General features: G+C 42.6%; 1 protein-coding gene across 2 annotated transcripts; it reads right to left on the bottom strand.

The window, feature by feature from the left end:
- Positions 1–3,480: 3,480 nt before the first annotated feature.
- ARPC3 (actin related protein 2/3 complex subunit 3) lies at positions 3,481–14,348 on the bottom strand. 2 transcript variants are annotated; one of them, XM_008688871.2, is made up of 7 exons: positions 14,194–14,348; positions 11,376–11,475; positions 8,778–8,854; positions 7,130–7,198; positions 4,718–4,844; positions 4,273–4,367; positions 3,481–3,791 (listed from the first exon to the last, which is right to left on the bottom strand). In XM_008688871.2, exons 1-7 carry the CDS (start codon positions 14,197–14,199, stop codon positions 3,729–3,731), a joined length of 537 nt encoding a protein of 178 aa, XP_008687093.1. In that variant the 5' UTR covers positions 14,200–14,348; the 3' UTR covers positions 3,481–3,728. The 2 variants fall into 2 exon arrangements, with proteins under 2 accessions (XP_008687093.1, XP_040475876.1); XM_040619942.1 differs by lacking the exon at positions 7,130–7,198.
- Between the last annotated feature and the right edge of the window lie 1,439 nt (positions 14,349–15,787).

Raw genomic sequence — 15,787 nt, 5'->3', positions numbered from 1 at the left:
GTTAAGGAAGGTAGAGCAAGGAGATTAATTGGAGGAGCCTGGATCTCCAATGACATCTTTATTTTTTTTTTTAAGTTTTTATTTATTTTTTTAAAGATTTTATTTATTTATTTGAGAGAGAGCCAGCAAGAGAGAGCAGGAGCAGGGCAGAGCGAGAGGGAGAAGCAGACTTCCCACTGAGCAGGGAGCCCCATATGGGGCTCAAACCAGGACCCTGGGAACATGACCTGAGCCAAAGGCAGACGCTTAACTGACTGAGCCGCCCAGGCGCCCCTCCCATGACATCTTTAAATGGCTGCCCCATTCAGGGACTATTTCCAGAAACAAAAGAAAAACAAGACCCCCAACGCACTGCAAATTGTGCTTGGGGCCAAATATAATCCCAATGTAGATACAGAAACAACTGCCTCTTAAAATAAAAGCCAAACAAATATAGGTTTGACAGAGATGACAGTGCAGTAACTTTGTATCTAAAGGACTCAAGGCACTTTCTGAATTATCTAATTTATAACCTTAACATACCAGGAAACATGGTCCCGTAAGTATTTGGAACAACTTACATAATAGCTACTCTGTCAGTCAAATAATGAAAACCTCTTAAATGCTAAGAACTGGCCAAATATAAAAGTGAATGTCACATAAGGACAGACAATAGAGTCCAGAAAGAAACCCACACATTTATGGTCACCTGGATTTTGACAAGGGAGCCGATTCAATTCAAAAGAGAAAGGATAGTCTTTTCAACAAATGGTACTGCAAAGAATGGATAGCTGTGCCCAAAAGAATAAAGCTGGACCTCTACCTCACATCATATATAAAAGGTAACTCAAAATGGATCAAAAAACCCAAATGTAAGAGGTGAAAGTATAAAACACTTAGGAAATAAATACTTAGGTGTCAATTGATGCTTTGGATACATGATGGTTTTTTATTTTTTTAATTAATTTTTAAAAAAGATTTCATCTATTCATTTGATAGCAAGAGAGGGAACACAAGCAAGGGGAGTGGGAGAGGGAGAAGCAGTCTCCCCCTGAGCAGGGAGCCTGATGTGGGGCTCGATCCCAGGGCCCCAAGATGCCCACACGATGGTTTTTTAAACATAACACCAAAAGCACAAGTGACCAAATTAAAAGGAGACAAATGATAATTCACCAAAATTAAAAACCTCTGTGCTGGGGCACCTGGGTGGCTCAGTCAGTTGGGCATCTGCCTTCAGCTCCCATCATGATCTTGGCGTCCTGGGATCAGGCCCCGCCTCAGGTTCCCTGCTCATGGTGGAGTCTGGTTCTCCTTTTCCTTCTCTCTCTGCCCCTCCTCTCCGCCTGTGCTCTCTCTCTCAAATAAATAAATGAAATCTTTAAAAACAAACAAAAAACCTCTGTGTTTTAAAGGACAGAAGAAAGTGAAAAAACCTTACATAAATGGGGGAAAATTTCTGCAATTCGTGTATCTGATAAGGGCCTAGTATTCAGAAGACATATAAAGAACTCCCACAACTCAACAAAAGATAAATAATTCAAGTAAAAAAAAGGTCAAATAATTTGAATAAACATTTCCCCAAAGAAAATATACAAATGGCCAATATCCACATGAAAAGATACTCAACATAGTTAGAGGAGTACAAATCAAAACCACAATGAGATACTGCTTTGTGCCCACCCAGATAGCTCTAAGTTACAACTGTTGGTGAGGACATGGAGAAATTAGAACCCGTATTGCTTGCTGTTAGAAATGTAAAATGGGGCGCCTGGGTGGCACAGTCGTTAAGCGTCTGCCTTCAGCTCAGGGCGTGATCCCGGCGTTCTGGGATCGAGCCCCACATCGGGCTCCTCCGCTGGGAGCTTGCTTCTTCCTCTCCCACTCCCCCTGCTTGTGTTCCCTCTCTCGCTGGCTGTCTCTGTCAAATAAATAAATAAAATCTTAAAAAAAAAAAAAAAAAAGAAGAAATGTAAGATGGTGCAGCCACTGTGGGAAAAATTTGCCAGTTCTTCAGAAAGTTAAACACAGGGGCGCCTGGGTGGCTCAGACGGTTAAGCATCTGCCTTCGCCTCAGGTCTCCTGGGATGGAGCCCTTCATTGGGCTGCCTGCTCAGTGAGGAGTCCGCTTCTCCCTCTCCCTCTGCCCCTTCCCTTGCTGTGCTCTTTCTCTCTAATAAACAAATAAAATCTTTGGGGAAAGAAAAAAGTTAAGTGTTACGGTATGATTCAGGGATTCCACTGGTAGGTACAGAACCAAGAGAAATGGAAACACATATGTACACACAAAAATTTGTACAGCAATGTCCCTGGCAACATTGTTCATAACAGCCCAAAAGTAGAAACCACCCAGATGTCCATAAACTGATGCATGGATAAACAAAATGGGATATATACATGTACGGGATACATATATATGCACACACACACACATATACACACTGGTTATACAATGGAATATTATTCAGCCACAGAAAGGAATGAAGTATTGGTACAGGCTGAAACATGGATGAATCCTGAAGACATTATGCTAAGTAAAAGAAGCCAGATATGAACGGACAAATGTTGGATTGCATTTATATGAGGTGTCATAATAGGCAAATTCAGAGATTGAAAGTAGAGATTACCAGGGGCTGGGGGTTATAGTCACCAGTGTTGAATGGTTAGTTTCTGTTTGGGGTACTGAGAAAGTTTTGGAAATGCAGTGCTGATGGCTGCACAGCACTGTGAATGTAATTAATACCAGCGAACTACACACTTAAAAATGGTTAAAATGGTAATGTTATGTATGTTTTACCACAATAAAGAAAAAGAAAAAAGGAAAGGAATGGAGAACTATTAATGTCAGTAACATGGATGAACCTTGAAAACATTATTCTAAGTGAAAGAGACCAGACACAAAAGGCCACATGTTATATGATCCCATTATGGGAAATGTCCACAAGAGGCAAATCCATAGAGACAGAAAGTAGATCAGAGGTCGCTGGGGCTGATGGAGGTGGGGGTGGTCGGGAGAGGAAAAGAATGGGGTGGTGATTGCCACTGAATTGTATACTTTGTTCTTTATTTATTTATTTAGGTAGGCTCCACACCCAGCATGGAGCCCAATGAGGGGCTTGAACTCACGATCCTGAGATCAAGACCTGAGTTGAGATCAAGAGTCAGAGGGCACCTAGGTGGCTCAGTCACTAAGCATCTGCCTTCAGCTCAGGGCGTGATCCCAGGGTCCTGGGGTCGAGCCCCACATCAGGCTCCTTGCTCTGCTGGGAGCCTGCTTCTTCCTCTCCCACTCCCCCTGCTTGTGTTCCCTCTCTCGCTGGCTGTCTCTGTCTCTGCCAAATAAATAAATAAAATCTTTAAAAAAGAAAAAAGAAAAAAAGTCAGATGCTCGACCGACTGAGCCACCCAGGTACCCCAGTATTGTACACTTTAAAAGGGTGAATATTATCTCTAAAAACTTTAAGTGAATGTCAAAGATAAGCAATAAAGTTTTTTGACATGGAATGTTAGAAATTTCTTTATTCTTACTTATTCTTATTAAGCACCAGCTTAATACTGCAGAAAATTTCAAATCACCCTCTGACAACCCATTCTTCCCTCCCCCACCCAAATTCTTGATAAAGAGCTCTTCAAGTGAAGACATGATCTCTTCTCTCTTCTGTATAAAACTTTATCAAATAAAGGCAAAGAACTGTGTACATCTTGCTGTAAAATGCTGCCCACAGCTTAGAAAGTGTCTGCCCAGGCTCCTTTCACTGTCCAGGTCCTGAAAGACTCTTGTTCATGAACTGTCTCTTCACAAAGCAAGTCCACCACTAACAAGAGGGGATAAAACAGAATGAACAGTGGTGGTCAAATCACAATGCAAGTTCAAGGTAAGGTCAGGGTAGGAATTTATATAACAACAAAATTTAATTTTGGCCTGTCATCCCTTATGTTATAAACTTCTTGAAAACACATGTAAAAAGTGGTGTTTGTTTGTTTTTATCACATCAGTCAAAATTATGACCAAAAAAAATGTAATACGGTCAAGATATCTCACACAAAAAATCTCCCCTATGGGTTTACAATGCCCTAACATAAGAGCATGCAAATAAAACTGTTTATTACCTGCAGTTCATTATGCAGCGTGACTCACTGAATCCCTACTGTGTACTAGGCACATACTCGGAGTTAAGCAACACTGCAATGCAGAAACTGGAAGTATTCTCGCCACAGAAAACCTTAGTTTGTTTAATGGTAGCTACATGATAAAAGGTTATTTATGAACTAAATAGGTAAAGAAGAGGATCTTACCTTGCTAGGTTTATCATTCTGAGGGTCAAAAACTTTCTCACAAAGTCTCAGTCCAGTCTCTTGTCTCAGCTGCTGTAAGTAGGCCCTCATCACCTCTAAAATAAGGAGCAGGCAGAACAATAAAAGAACCCTGAGAACACCTCCCTCCTGTGCTGGTCGCTGGTCTGTACAATGATGTGGGTGATACACTGCTGCACATTCAAACAGGAGGAAGCAACAGAAATGACAGCCCCAATGGTTTTATAACTATTTTGGTTCAAAAGATTCTCTATGTGTTATATTTGTTGCCAAGAATCTTTTGTGAGAGTGACTGGTAAGATAATATCCATGCTAATAATTCCACTCTCAACCTGTACACCAATCAAGACAAGGAAAGGAGGGGGGTAAAAAGCCAAATGGAGGAAATCTTGTGCCATAGAGAGGGAGGTAGAAACCCTGTTCTTACCATCTTCCTGTTTGTTTGCAGGTTTGGCATAAATTGCATTAAGTGGAAAACCAGGCTCTCCAGGAATGGGAAAATTAGTGATTCCCAGCGTGTACATTTCTTTTTCGCCTTGGCTTTTGGAATTGCACTAAAAAAAAATTACACACACGCACTTTACAGAGAAAAGGATAACAACATCCAATTTGTTTTTTTTTTTTTTTAAAGGGATATACTGCAACTTTATTTCACATCTGAGAGACATTCATCTCCTGTTGAGATGAAAAAACTGAAACCAGTGACAATTTGAGGGACAGTCACCTATGACTAGATCTGGGCTTGTGGCTATGCAGTTTTGTACTCCTGAAGCACTTACTGCTATAGTCGCCTTATCACATTCTACTGTTAGGATGCTCTCTGGAGAGGCGGGTGTCAGTTAAAGCTTGAGGGGAGCAGGCTGCCCAGAACAGTGGTTGCAGAAAAGGAAACTCAAAACACTCTAAGACCCGGCCTTCTCCAAAACATGGTACAGTCACATGTTTACCACTGTACTTCCCCACATGCACCTAAGATTTATGCAACAGGCGCATTTCCTAGGCACTGAAAAACATTTTCCCAAGACTTGTCTTTGCTGCCCGCTTTTTTCCTCATTCACCATTCCTTCCCGTCCTGCCGGCTCCTGAGTCCCACCCACACCGTTTTCCACGTGAAGTGGGTCTCCGGGAGGGACCAACAGGATTTCAAGTGGCCCCGACCGAAACCACTAAGGAGCCATTCCTTTCCGGGGGATGCAGGTTTCAAAAAGTGGCGCTTCCCACCAGGGGGCAAGACGACTTCTCCCCACCCAGACCACGTGGAGAAGAAAAACAGTATCCTTCCAACCCCCCCTCAAATCAGAAAAACCTGCCGAGGACCCTGGCCTAGAAGTGGCGTGTCTCGCCCCTCACACCAGGTGCCAGACCGAAAAAGCTTAGTGAGACCCTCGGGAGCCCGGCCACAAAGAACGAAAAGTGCCCGGGGAAGCCCGATGATTCAGCCTGCAGTCACTGGAACGTGGCAGGGACGCGGCCCCACGACCGGCACGTCGAGCTCTGTTCCGCAGTAGAGAGAACGCGTCTCACCGCCACAGGCTCGCACCCTCCCCCGGGGTGCCCCCACGTGCGAGGAGGCCAGCCGCCCCCAAGCCCCGCTGCCCTCCCTGCGGCGCGAACCCGCACGAACCCTGTCCAATTTGTAATTTTTTTAATCTAAGTAGATATGCTTGGGATTACTAATGTTTTTGGGTACCCTTCTGCAATCCAGGGAAGGCTGTGGACGCCTCAGAATAATGTTTTATTCATTTATTTGTTTTATTTATTTATTTTAAAAATTTTATTCATTTATTTGTCAGAGAGAGTGAGCGAGTGTAAGCAGAGGGAGCGGCAGACAGAGGGAGAAGCAGGCTCCCTGCCAAGGAGCCTGATGTGGGGCTCGATCCCAGGACCCTGGGATCATGATCTGAGCCGAAGGCAGATGCTTAACTGACTGAGCCACCCAGGCATCCCCAGAATAATGTTTTAAATGAATACAATAAAATACACAAAATTACAAAAGAAATCAATTATAATCAAACACAATAATTACAATATTAAAAAGCCATATTTATGACACACTCATACATGTGCTTCTTTATTAATGCACAAAATGACAAGATCCAGGCAATGGGCCTAAGAACTAAAATTTGAAGTAGTAAGGCATGAAAATAAAATTTTCAAATATCTTCAACTCTAAATGTAATATGAAAATGCTGTGGGGGAACCTGGGTAGCTCAGTAAATTAAGCATCTGCCTTCGGCTTAGGTCGTGACCCAGGGTCCTGGGATCCAGCCGCAGATCGGGTTCCCTGCAAGCAGCGAGGCTGCTTCTCCCTCTCCCACTCCCCCTGCTTGTGCTCCCACTCTTTCTCTCTCTCTCTCTCTGTCAAATGAATAAATAAAATCTTAAAAAAAAAAAAAAAAAGGAAAATGCTGTGATTTCTAATGGAGAAAAAGTCACAGGTATGGCTAATGCTACTGTGGGTTGTTGCCTACATTAATAACTAAAGTAAATGCTAAATCTCAGTTACAAGGTAGTGAAAAGAGAGACGTAATCTTTTCCCACTCAAGCTCACGAACCCTTGAGTTATATCCTTGGCTCAGAGGTTCTTAACCTGGGGTTAAGATTTCTGTCTTGGGAAAATACATGCAAAGCCTTAAAACGCCAGCCCCATATCTTCTCATTAGTCGACTAAACTACAAGTTTAGAATCCACATTCAGATTTTTCTCTTAGGTCCATGCTCTAAGTGGGAGGAAGTATTGTCTACTTGTCCTTAAAGTCTCAACGAGTCCAAACAGCTAGGAGAGTGAACATGTATTAGTACTGTGTTTTTCTGAGAGACAATCATCCCAGTTTAATTACCTTCTGGAGTTTCTTTAGACACTCAGAAATGTAGAGAGTTATATATATCAAGGTTCTATCAGCTTCATTCTGCAGGGGCGTGGGGTGGGGGGGTCAGGGAGGGAGGAACAGAAGTTAAAAACAGTCCTGATCAAAACATAACTATCACATGCAATAAATGAATTCAAGCTTTGTCTCTTGAGTATCACCTGAAAACTGCTCAGGCATAGTTCCTACAGCATCAACAGTTCCCACTCACCACATGCAGTCCTCCCCAGCCAACTTCTGTCCGCTCTGGGGGAGGGAGCCACCTCCTGCCATCCTGAGCTGTGGGGCTGCTCCTGTTCACCTCGGCTACCCCGCCTCTGGGTCCCAGGGAGCTGTGCCAACAGCCCCCCTCTCCGTGTAGGAAGGAGAGTTCAACAGAGCCGCCCGGAGAACCTGAGGTGCACCATATGGCCGGCTAACTGTTAAAACCCTTTCACTTCAGGATCTCTGCCGAGAACAAAAGCATTCCCGACTCTAAAGCAGGAAACAACTATTTCACGTGTGTCTTGTTCTTGAAGAGCTCTAAGAACCCACCTCTTGATCTAACCAAAAGGAAAATGTGAAGACTGGATGTTGAGCAGAAGTGGCATGTACTTCAGGTCAGATTTTACACAGATTTACAGTTAAAAAAACAAACTACACCTGCCCCTATTTTTAAGAGCATATGACATTCAGAAGAGAACGAAATGTGGCAGAATTATATTTATTTACACCTACTACAAACATCACACTTAGACCGAGCATTAAATACAAAAAACACTGTGAATATCATAGGATGTTTAGACTACAACTTGTAGACCAAGAGCCTGCAAACAAAAATTTCACACCCTGTTTGACTCCACAAGGTCAAAGTTTGGCAAGGAGAGGATGAAGTTCCATATTCTAGAATATTATCAAGAAAAGTTGTTGACATTCTTGTACCTTGCTCATAGGAAGAACTCAGAAAAGTTCTTTTTTCCACTTCCCCTCTCCTTTTCTGCCACACACTTTCTAAACTTCCTTTTGACCTCATTCCTCACAAGAACTAAGAGCAGAAAAGAAAAAAGGGTAGTTGAGGGAAGGGTCAGGATCACTGAACTTTATTTCTCCATCTCAGGTCCAGGACACAAAAGTATATAAAAATAACACAGCTACATGTAGAATTTTTGGTTTTGGACTGGTGCACAGTAGGTGCTTTACTAATGTTGAATGAATAAAAAATGTCTAGATCATGGGTTGGCAAACTTCCTCTATAAAAGACCAAACATTAAATATTTTAGGTTTTGTGGGCCAAATAGTCTTTGTCACAACTGTTCAACCCAGCTGCTGTGGCATGAAAGCAGCTATAGAGAATATATTAAAAAATGAATGTGGCTGTGTTCCAATAAAACTTTATTTAGAAAAAGAGGCAGTGGGCCAGATTTGGCCCTCAGGCTATAGTTTGCTGACCTCTGGTACAGACTTTGGAGGAAAAGTAAGAAACTAATATTGATACAGCATCTAATATTAAGCCCTATTCTGAGTTTTTAAGGTTATACAAACTCATTCAATTTTATTTACTTCTCAGAACAACCCTGATCGCCAGGTAGATTATTATCCCCATCAGAAAACTAAATTAAATATTAAAAGCTCTATACTTTACCTTAATTTCATAGTTTTTGAAGAAGACATTGGCCTTGAAGTAATAGATGGCTTCATCCACAATATCTGTATCTTTTGCTAAACAGGACACAAGGGGAGAAAGGCAGAGAACATTAGCTAAATGTAAAAATAATATTTAACGAAGCTATAGAGAAAAAACGCCAGTTCCATGGTCAAAAGTCTTGGAGTTGAGTAAAATAAAATGAGGCCACTGAAACGTAAGGTCTTTAGAAACAATTTCTAGAAAAATAAGCACATGGTTTAGTCTGATAGCTATATTGTTTTTATAAAAAAATATACTCATTAGAAACAAATTAATCAGTACAGAAAAATATTTTATTCTCACCTTAAATCTCACTACCTAAAAATAACTACTATTAACATTTGGTGAACATCATTTCAGACATCTCTCAACACATTTATAAAAATAGACTGAGACAGACTAACTTTGATAAAATGCTGTTTAAAAATAAAAAGTATTCAATGTAATTTTATATGAATTACCATACTGCAATTTCGGGGGAAAAGATCTCAATTGTCATTTAGGAACACACTGGGTTCACACATACGTCTCTTTTTATGAAAACTGTGACTTAAAATATACTTGGTACAAGCTGTTCTAGGTGGCTAGAGACTGAGAAAAGCCAGAAATACTGCTGTGACAAAGACAGATCTTATTATACAATTTCTTCGGGAGTTTTTTGTTTCCCTTTTCTTATTTTAAAAAGGTCAAAATCCCAGGGTCTTGATATCCGGCAGGCAGTCGCAGCAACGCAGAGACAGCCCCCCCCCCCCCCGAGTTATTTATATTTCTTGTCCATGACTGCTATTCCTCTCACACAGCAGAAATGCAAAGTAATCCTGGAGGTTTAGTACTCTGTGATTCAGCTGTCTTTAACCCTGCTTGTTCCCCTGCTAAAGAATTTCAACAGAATTCTAACTCTAGACTCCTGTTCTTGCAATTTTCTTATCTGCAGAAAGGAAGTGTCCTCAGAGGATTCAATGTCTACAAACCCAGCTAGTTCTTCTAAATGTAACATTGTCGGGGTGAGGGGTAGGCTATAATCTTTGGAACCTAGAAGGGTGTTTGGCACATAAAGGTGTTAAAAAGGTGTCTGTGAATGTAAATAAATGAATTTGATTAATGCTAACAGTTATTTAGCTCACAGCATAGGCTTGTACTCCTTTATGATTCCAGTTTAGTTCTAATCCTGTTCCCTGGGAAAGAGTAACAGGTCATTCCCTGTCTACAGAAACCATGAAGATCTGGTTTCTTAGGGTCCTGTTCTCCCTCAAGGGCCCATGAATTGTTGCAAAGGTGGTAATTAGATAGACTCCATCCTTGGTCAACTGTATCTTCCGATATGCTACATGGTATTCTGTAAAGATCTGAGAAAGGTTCTTCTCAAGGAATCTGGGCCAACATTGATTTTTTATTTTTTTGCACTGTAATTCTTTTAGATTATTTTTCTTCTTTGGTCTTTTTTTTTTTTTTGGTCCCCATCTGTTCCTTTTCCTTCATCTTGGAATCAAGCAAAAACTGTGGTGACTCACCAAATTTATTTAATTTACTGAGCTTTCAACTGATGTTAAAAACAAAATTAAAAAGAGGTCACGTCAAATAGTCTGGTAAAGGAATGAAGATGGGGTCAGTACAAAATTGGCAATAAAAACCACAGTCTTAAAAACCTTGAATGGAACTCAGTGCAAATGCTTTCTGGGTGCAGGGAAATGATGTCTAATTTAATACAAATTATACTGCTGGCAGAACATCTCAGAATGTGTCAGAAGAGACTAAAAAGAATGGGGCTTTCTAAACAGTAAGAAATGGTTCGAAAAAAGAGAAAGTGAGTATCAAAAAAGAAAGCAAAGATACAAAATTAAGCAAGAGAGGGGCGCCTGGGTGGCGCAGTCGTTAAGCGTCTGCCTTCGGCTCAGGGCGTGATCCCGGTGTTCTGGGATCGAGCCCCACATCAGGCTCCTCTGCTGTGAGCCTGCTTCTTCCTCTCCCACTCCCCCTGCTTATGTTCCCTCTCTCGCTGCCTGTCTCTATCTCTGTCAAATAAATAAAATAAAATCTTAAAAAAAAAAAAAGGAAAAGAAAAGCAAGAGAAAGAACGTATAATGTTATATAGGACACTTAAGATTTAAGATAGGGGTACTGCTGAAAATGAAGATCTTGAAGAATGAATAAAGGAAGTAGATACAGATGAGGGAAGGGGTCAAAATGTTTTGTTTTTTTCCACCAGTCTTACGACAGAAAAAGGATGGGGACACGGTATTCTATAGAAGTAACAGCATTAGATCCCTTTGTAAGATCTGAGAGTGACGACAGAACAGTGTCAAGAATTAAGCATATTTCCTCTTCCCTCTCAACAAAATATCCAGAACTCAGCAGCAATAATACACTTTCTTACTAGATATAACATATGCTCATGATCTTGAAAGGTCTAGAATGCTATCTACCAAGCAAACAGAAAATACAAGAGCAGTCTGAGACAAAGGACTGAGCTAAGAATTTGCTGATTTGATAATGTCAGAGAGTTGCTAGATGTTTCCTACTAAAATCTGAGAATAATGGAAAGAAGTTTCAACTTACTCTCTCTAGGGGCAGGTCCTTTGAACTGACTTCTGATGGGCAACAGTGCCATGTTTCCAATGAGTTTGGTGTCAGGGTCCATGAGAGAAGAGTGGTAAGCCTGTAGTGGCAAGCCAGGTACGAATATGGAGATAAAGAGAGCAAATGTCAGCAGGGAAGACAAGTAACATTTCTCCAGAGGATAAAAGAGGAGCCCACCCAAGACTAACTAGGAGAGGAGGAAAAGGGATGGTAGCAGCGATATGCTGAAGCTCACTCTTACCGGCTCATGAAAATTGAATGTTAAATTTTGAGCAATTTTTGAATTTTTATGTATTTTATTTTAATTTTTTTTAAGACTTTATTTATTTGAGAGAGAGTGAGAGTGAGAGAGCACAAGCAGGTGGGGGAGCAGCAGAGGGAGACTGTGAAGCAGGATCTTCACCAAACAGGGAGCCCAATGTGGAGCTCGATCCCAGGACCCCGAAATCATGACTGGAGCTGAAGGCAGACACCTAATCGACTGAGCCACCCAGGCACCCCTTGAGCAATTTTAAAAATTTTTATTTATTTAAGTAATCTCTACACCCCACGTGGGGCTTGAACTCACAACCCTGAGATCAAGAGTTGCATGCTTTTCTGACTGAGCCAGCCAGGCACGCCTGAATTTTGAGGAATTTTTACAAATTTTGAGGCAAGCTGTTGTTAAACACAGCCATTACTAAAAATTAAATTACATAAATTTGCAACTAAAAAAATTATATAAAAAACAAAGGTAATAAATACTCAAAATTCATTACTCCTATTTTAAAAAATTATTTTACTATTGCCTATGATCTTAAGGTTATTTATAGCTTTTGTATCTTTGTGGCAGAAATACTATGTAATGTGTGTGCTACTGCACATCTTCCAATTCCATGTTCAACGACATCACATTGGTAACCGGTGGGAGTATTTATGCTATAAAAATAGGCAGACATTATACAAATCAGGGGTGGACCCCCCCCCCCAGCTATAATTAAACCAGAACCCAAGCACTGGCTTTTCAGTTCTGCCACTTCCTGGTGTGTTTGACCAAGACATCACTTTTCTTCTCTTAGCCTGTTTCCAAATTTATAAAATGAAGAGTTATCTACTGCCCTCAGTGGGTAGGTGTGAGTTAAAGGAGCAGAGGAAATCACACTTATTATGAGAGCAATTTGTATGCTGATTCCTAGTTCTGCTTTTTACAAGATGTTTGGCTTTTAGTAACACAAGAAGCATACCTGTGTTTCATTCATATATTCGTACGCATATATTCACATATTCATTCACCCACCAAATGATTATCAAGCACTTTCTCTGTGCAAGACATGGTGATAAAATGGTATGCAAGGCCAGCATGCTCTCTGCCCTTGAAGAAACTTCAAGCTAATGGAAGAGGCAGATATTAAATAAGTAATCATAGGGAAGTCCAGGAATGAGCACAGGACTTTAAAGTCCTAGCTTAAAATCTGGCTTTACCTCTAGTACTTCAACCTTGGGTAAGTTACTATACTATTCTGAGCCTCAATTTCCTCCTCTGCAAAATGGGAACAGTAAGTATCTACTTTCCAGGGTCACTGTGAGGATTAAATGGGATAATATACACACAGTGTGTAGCTCAGGGCCTGTCTGGCACACGTCAGGAGTGGAATGGTACCAACGGGATGCATTAAGTAAGTATTTCTAACTATGGCTTGCTCCTTTTTGTCACAAAACTTCATGGCATTTGTCACTACCTAAAACTATCTTAGGGGTGCCTGGGTGGCTCAGTCGGTTAAGCCACAGACTCTTGATTTCGGCTCAGGTCACGATCTCAGGGTGGCGGGATAGAGCCCCTCAGGGGGCTCCAGGCTCTGCACTCAGCGTCAGAGTCTGCTTGTCCCTCTCCCTCTGCTCCCCCCCCCCAGCCTGCTCGCACTTTCTCTCTCTCAAAAAAAATCTTTAAAACTATCTTTTTTTTTTCTTTATTTACATTTACATGTTTGTCTCTCTCCCCTTTAGAAGGTAAACTCCTTGAGTGTAGGGATTTGTTAGCCTTATTCGCTGCTGTAACAGTTCTTGGCATGCAGCAGGTGCTCGGTAATGTTTTTTGTGTGAGTAATAGCATTATTGAACCTCCTTTTGCTCATCTGCAAAATGGAGACCATGATGGCGATAAATTCACCCCACCAGACTGGCTGTCAGAAATAAAGGACAACCAGACTACAATCAATTTTACTCCTACTCTGATGCATATGAAAACAGAAACAGACATTTGCGTCTGCTCTGGCGGCCCTACGCCCAGCACATAAGGGTGGCCACCAGTGCCCGGGCGACAGAGGAGGAGTCCGGGAAGTGGAGTCTGACAGTGACAAGCAGCGGGAGGGCCCTGGGGCTGAGGAGGAAGTGGGCCTGCGGGNGGGGGGGGGGGGGGGGGGGAGAAGCCGGACCCTAGACTTGAGAAATGAAAAATAAAAAGCACAGCCCTTGGCTTCTCGGCTCTAGTGAATCTTTGGGGATCCTGACGGAGTCGAGGAGTACAGAAAGAGCGAGAGATGGGGTCGGCACTGGAGCTAAGGGGGCGAGAGGGGCCGGCAGCCTCCTCTGCACGCTCAGGGTCTCTGGCCCACTCTGCCGCGGCCCCGTCCCCTCCTGGCCGACACCCCCGGGCCGACCCAATCCTACAGCTACCGGCCCCCTTTCCTCGCTTCTCGCCTTCTCAGGCTCCGCTTCTTCTCTGCCCTCCTCGGCCCGCTTCTCTCAGTTCACGCACGATTTCTCGCCGCTACCCCTCTAGCTCTCGTCATCCCCCCACACCGCGAATTGGCCCCCCTACCGGCATCCTGGCGGGCCCCGGGTTTCAAGCTAGACGAGGAGGTTGGGGCTCGAGCGCGGCGCTTCCGGTCCGGCGGCCCGGGCGGGGTAGGCGGAAGTTAGACGGAAGGGGAGGGTGAGGGGAGGACGCGGCACTTCCGGTCTTGCTGTCCCGCCGCAGGCTGCTGCGGCTGCGCACGGTCGAAGGGACACCAGAGGGCGCCCGAGCACTAGGCAGGGGCTGTGAGTGCTGCGCATGCGTAAAGTGTGCGCGAACTGGGGCTACATCTTGGGTTACAGAATCATTGGTTTTTCCTCAGAGTTCATCTTTTCAGTGAAGCATTCCCTGGATCACACTATTTTAAATTCAACCCCACTCCACTCCCCTGCGTCATCCTTTTTTCCCTCTTTTTTCCTTAGTTAGGACTCTTATTATTTAGCTTTTGGTATTTGTTTCTTTATCTATGTGAACGTCAAAAAGGCTGGCATTTTGTCCGTTTGGGACACTACTGCATCCCCAGCGCCTGTAATGGTGATGTACGTAGTAAGCATCAATAAAGATCTGATGAGTGAATGAATGAACCCAACTGGTTCGTTCTGGATTTAACAATGGGTAAAGGGGAGTGCTCTGCAAAGGGCTTTATGTATTACACTGTAGTTCAATTTTTGTGTGTAAAAATTGAGAAAGTGGACTCTGGATTTGAATCCCAGCTCCGATATTTACTAGCAGTGTAATTCTGAGCAAGTTAATTAACCTCTCTATGCCTCTGTTTCCTGAAAATGGAGATAATAGTACTTACCTCATTGTTTCCTGAGGGTGAAATGAATTACATGTAAAATGCTTAAAACTCACATGCCTGGAACATCCTGAAAGTGCAGTTTTTGTACCTATTACTGGAAAGCACTTCATGTGTTAGTTTGTAAACTGGCCCTTGTACACAGTGTAAGGACAGACTGAAGAGGCAGACAAATCCGGATGTATACAGGTGATGGTTTTAATAAGCGAGGGAACTTACTTGTGAGGCTTATCGTTAAAGGCTTTTGTGTCCCCTTAGTGCCTGCAGTTCTTGGTCATGCTACTTTGAAGAATGAAGAGGTAGACCAGACGAAGAGTGGTGGGCAGCAAAGCAAAGTTTCTTGAGCAGGAGTACAAAGCTCCTGGAGAGGGAGGGGGACGCGAGTGGGTTGCCCTCAGAGTTTCTAAGTTTAGGGGATTTTATGAGCTCTTTTGTGTCTATCCACCTATTAGGTTAGTGTCCACGTGCTGACAGGTCTTTTTTTTTTTTTTTTTTGCTGACATCTGGGGCTTATGTCTTACTTGCCTCTTGCCTGTGATATTGACAAATGCTTTGTGATTGTCTTATTTTAGGACGTTTTGCAGAAGTCATTTCTGCAAAGGCTGCAAAGCAGAATGTTGGTGCAGTCCCGTCTAAGCTGCAAAGAGGATGCCAGTCTTGTTTTATTTTAGTTGTCCTGACCTGATATTTTCTTGTTGGGGACCCTGGCCCTGACTACCTAACTGTCCAACTAACTCCTAACATTATCTCTGGCGAGGCACCCACCTACCTGACAGAATCTTCTAAGTTTATATGGAGGCCTTAACTGGGTTCAGTCAC

The sequence above is a fragment of the Ursus maritimus genome, unplaced genomic scaffold (genome assembly GCF_017311325.1).
Source record: "Ursus maritimus isolate PB19 unplaced genomic scaffold, ASM1731132v1 scaffold_33, whole genome shotgun sequence".
NCBI lineage: Eukaryota > Metazoa > Chordata > Mammalia > Carnivora > Ursidae > Ursus > Ursus maritimus.
This window is presented reverse-complemented; position numbering and strand designations above follow the sequence as displayed.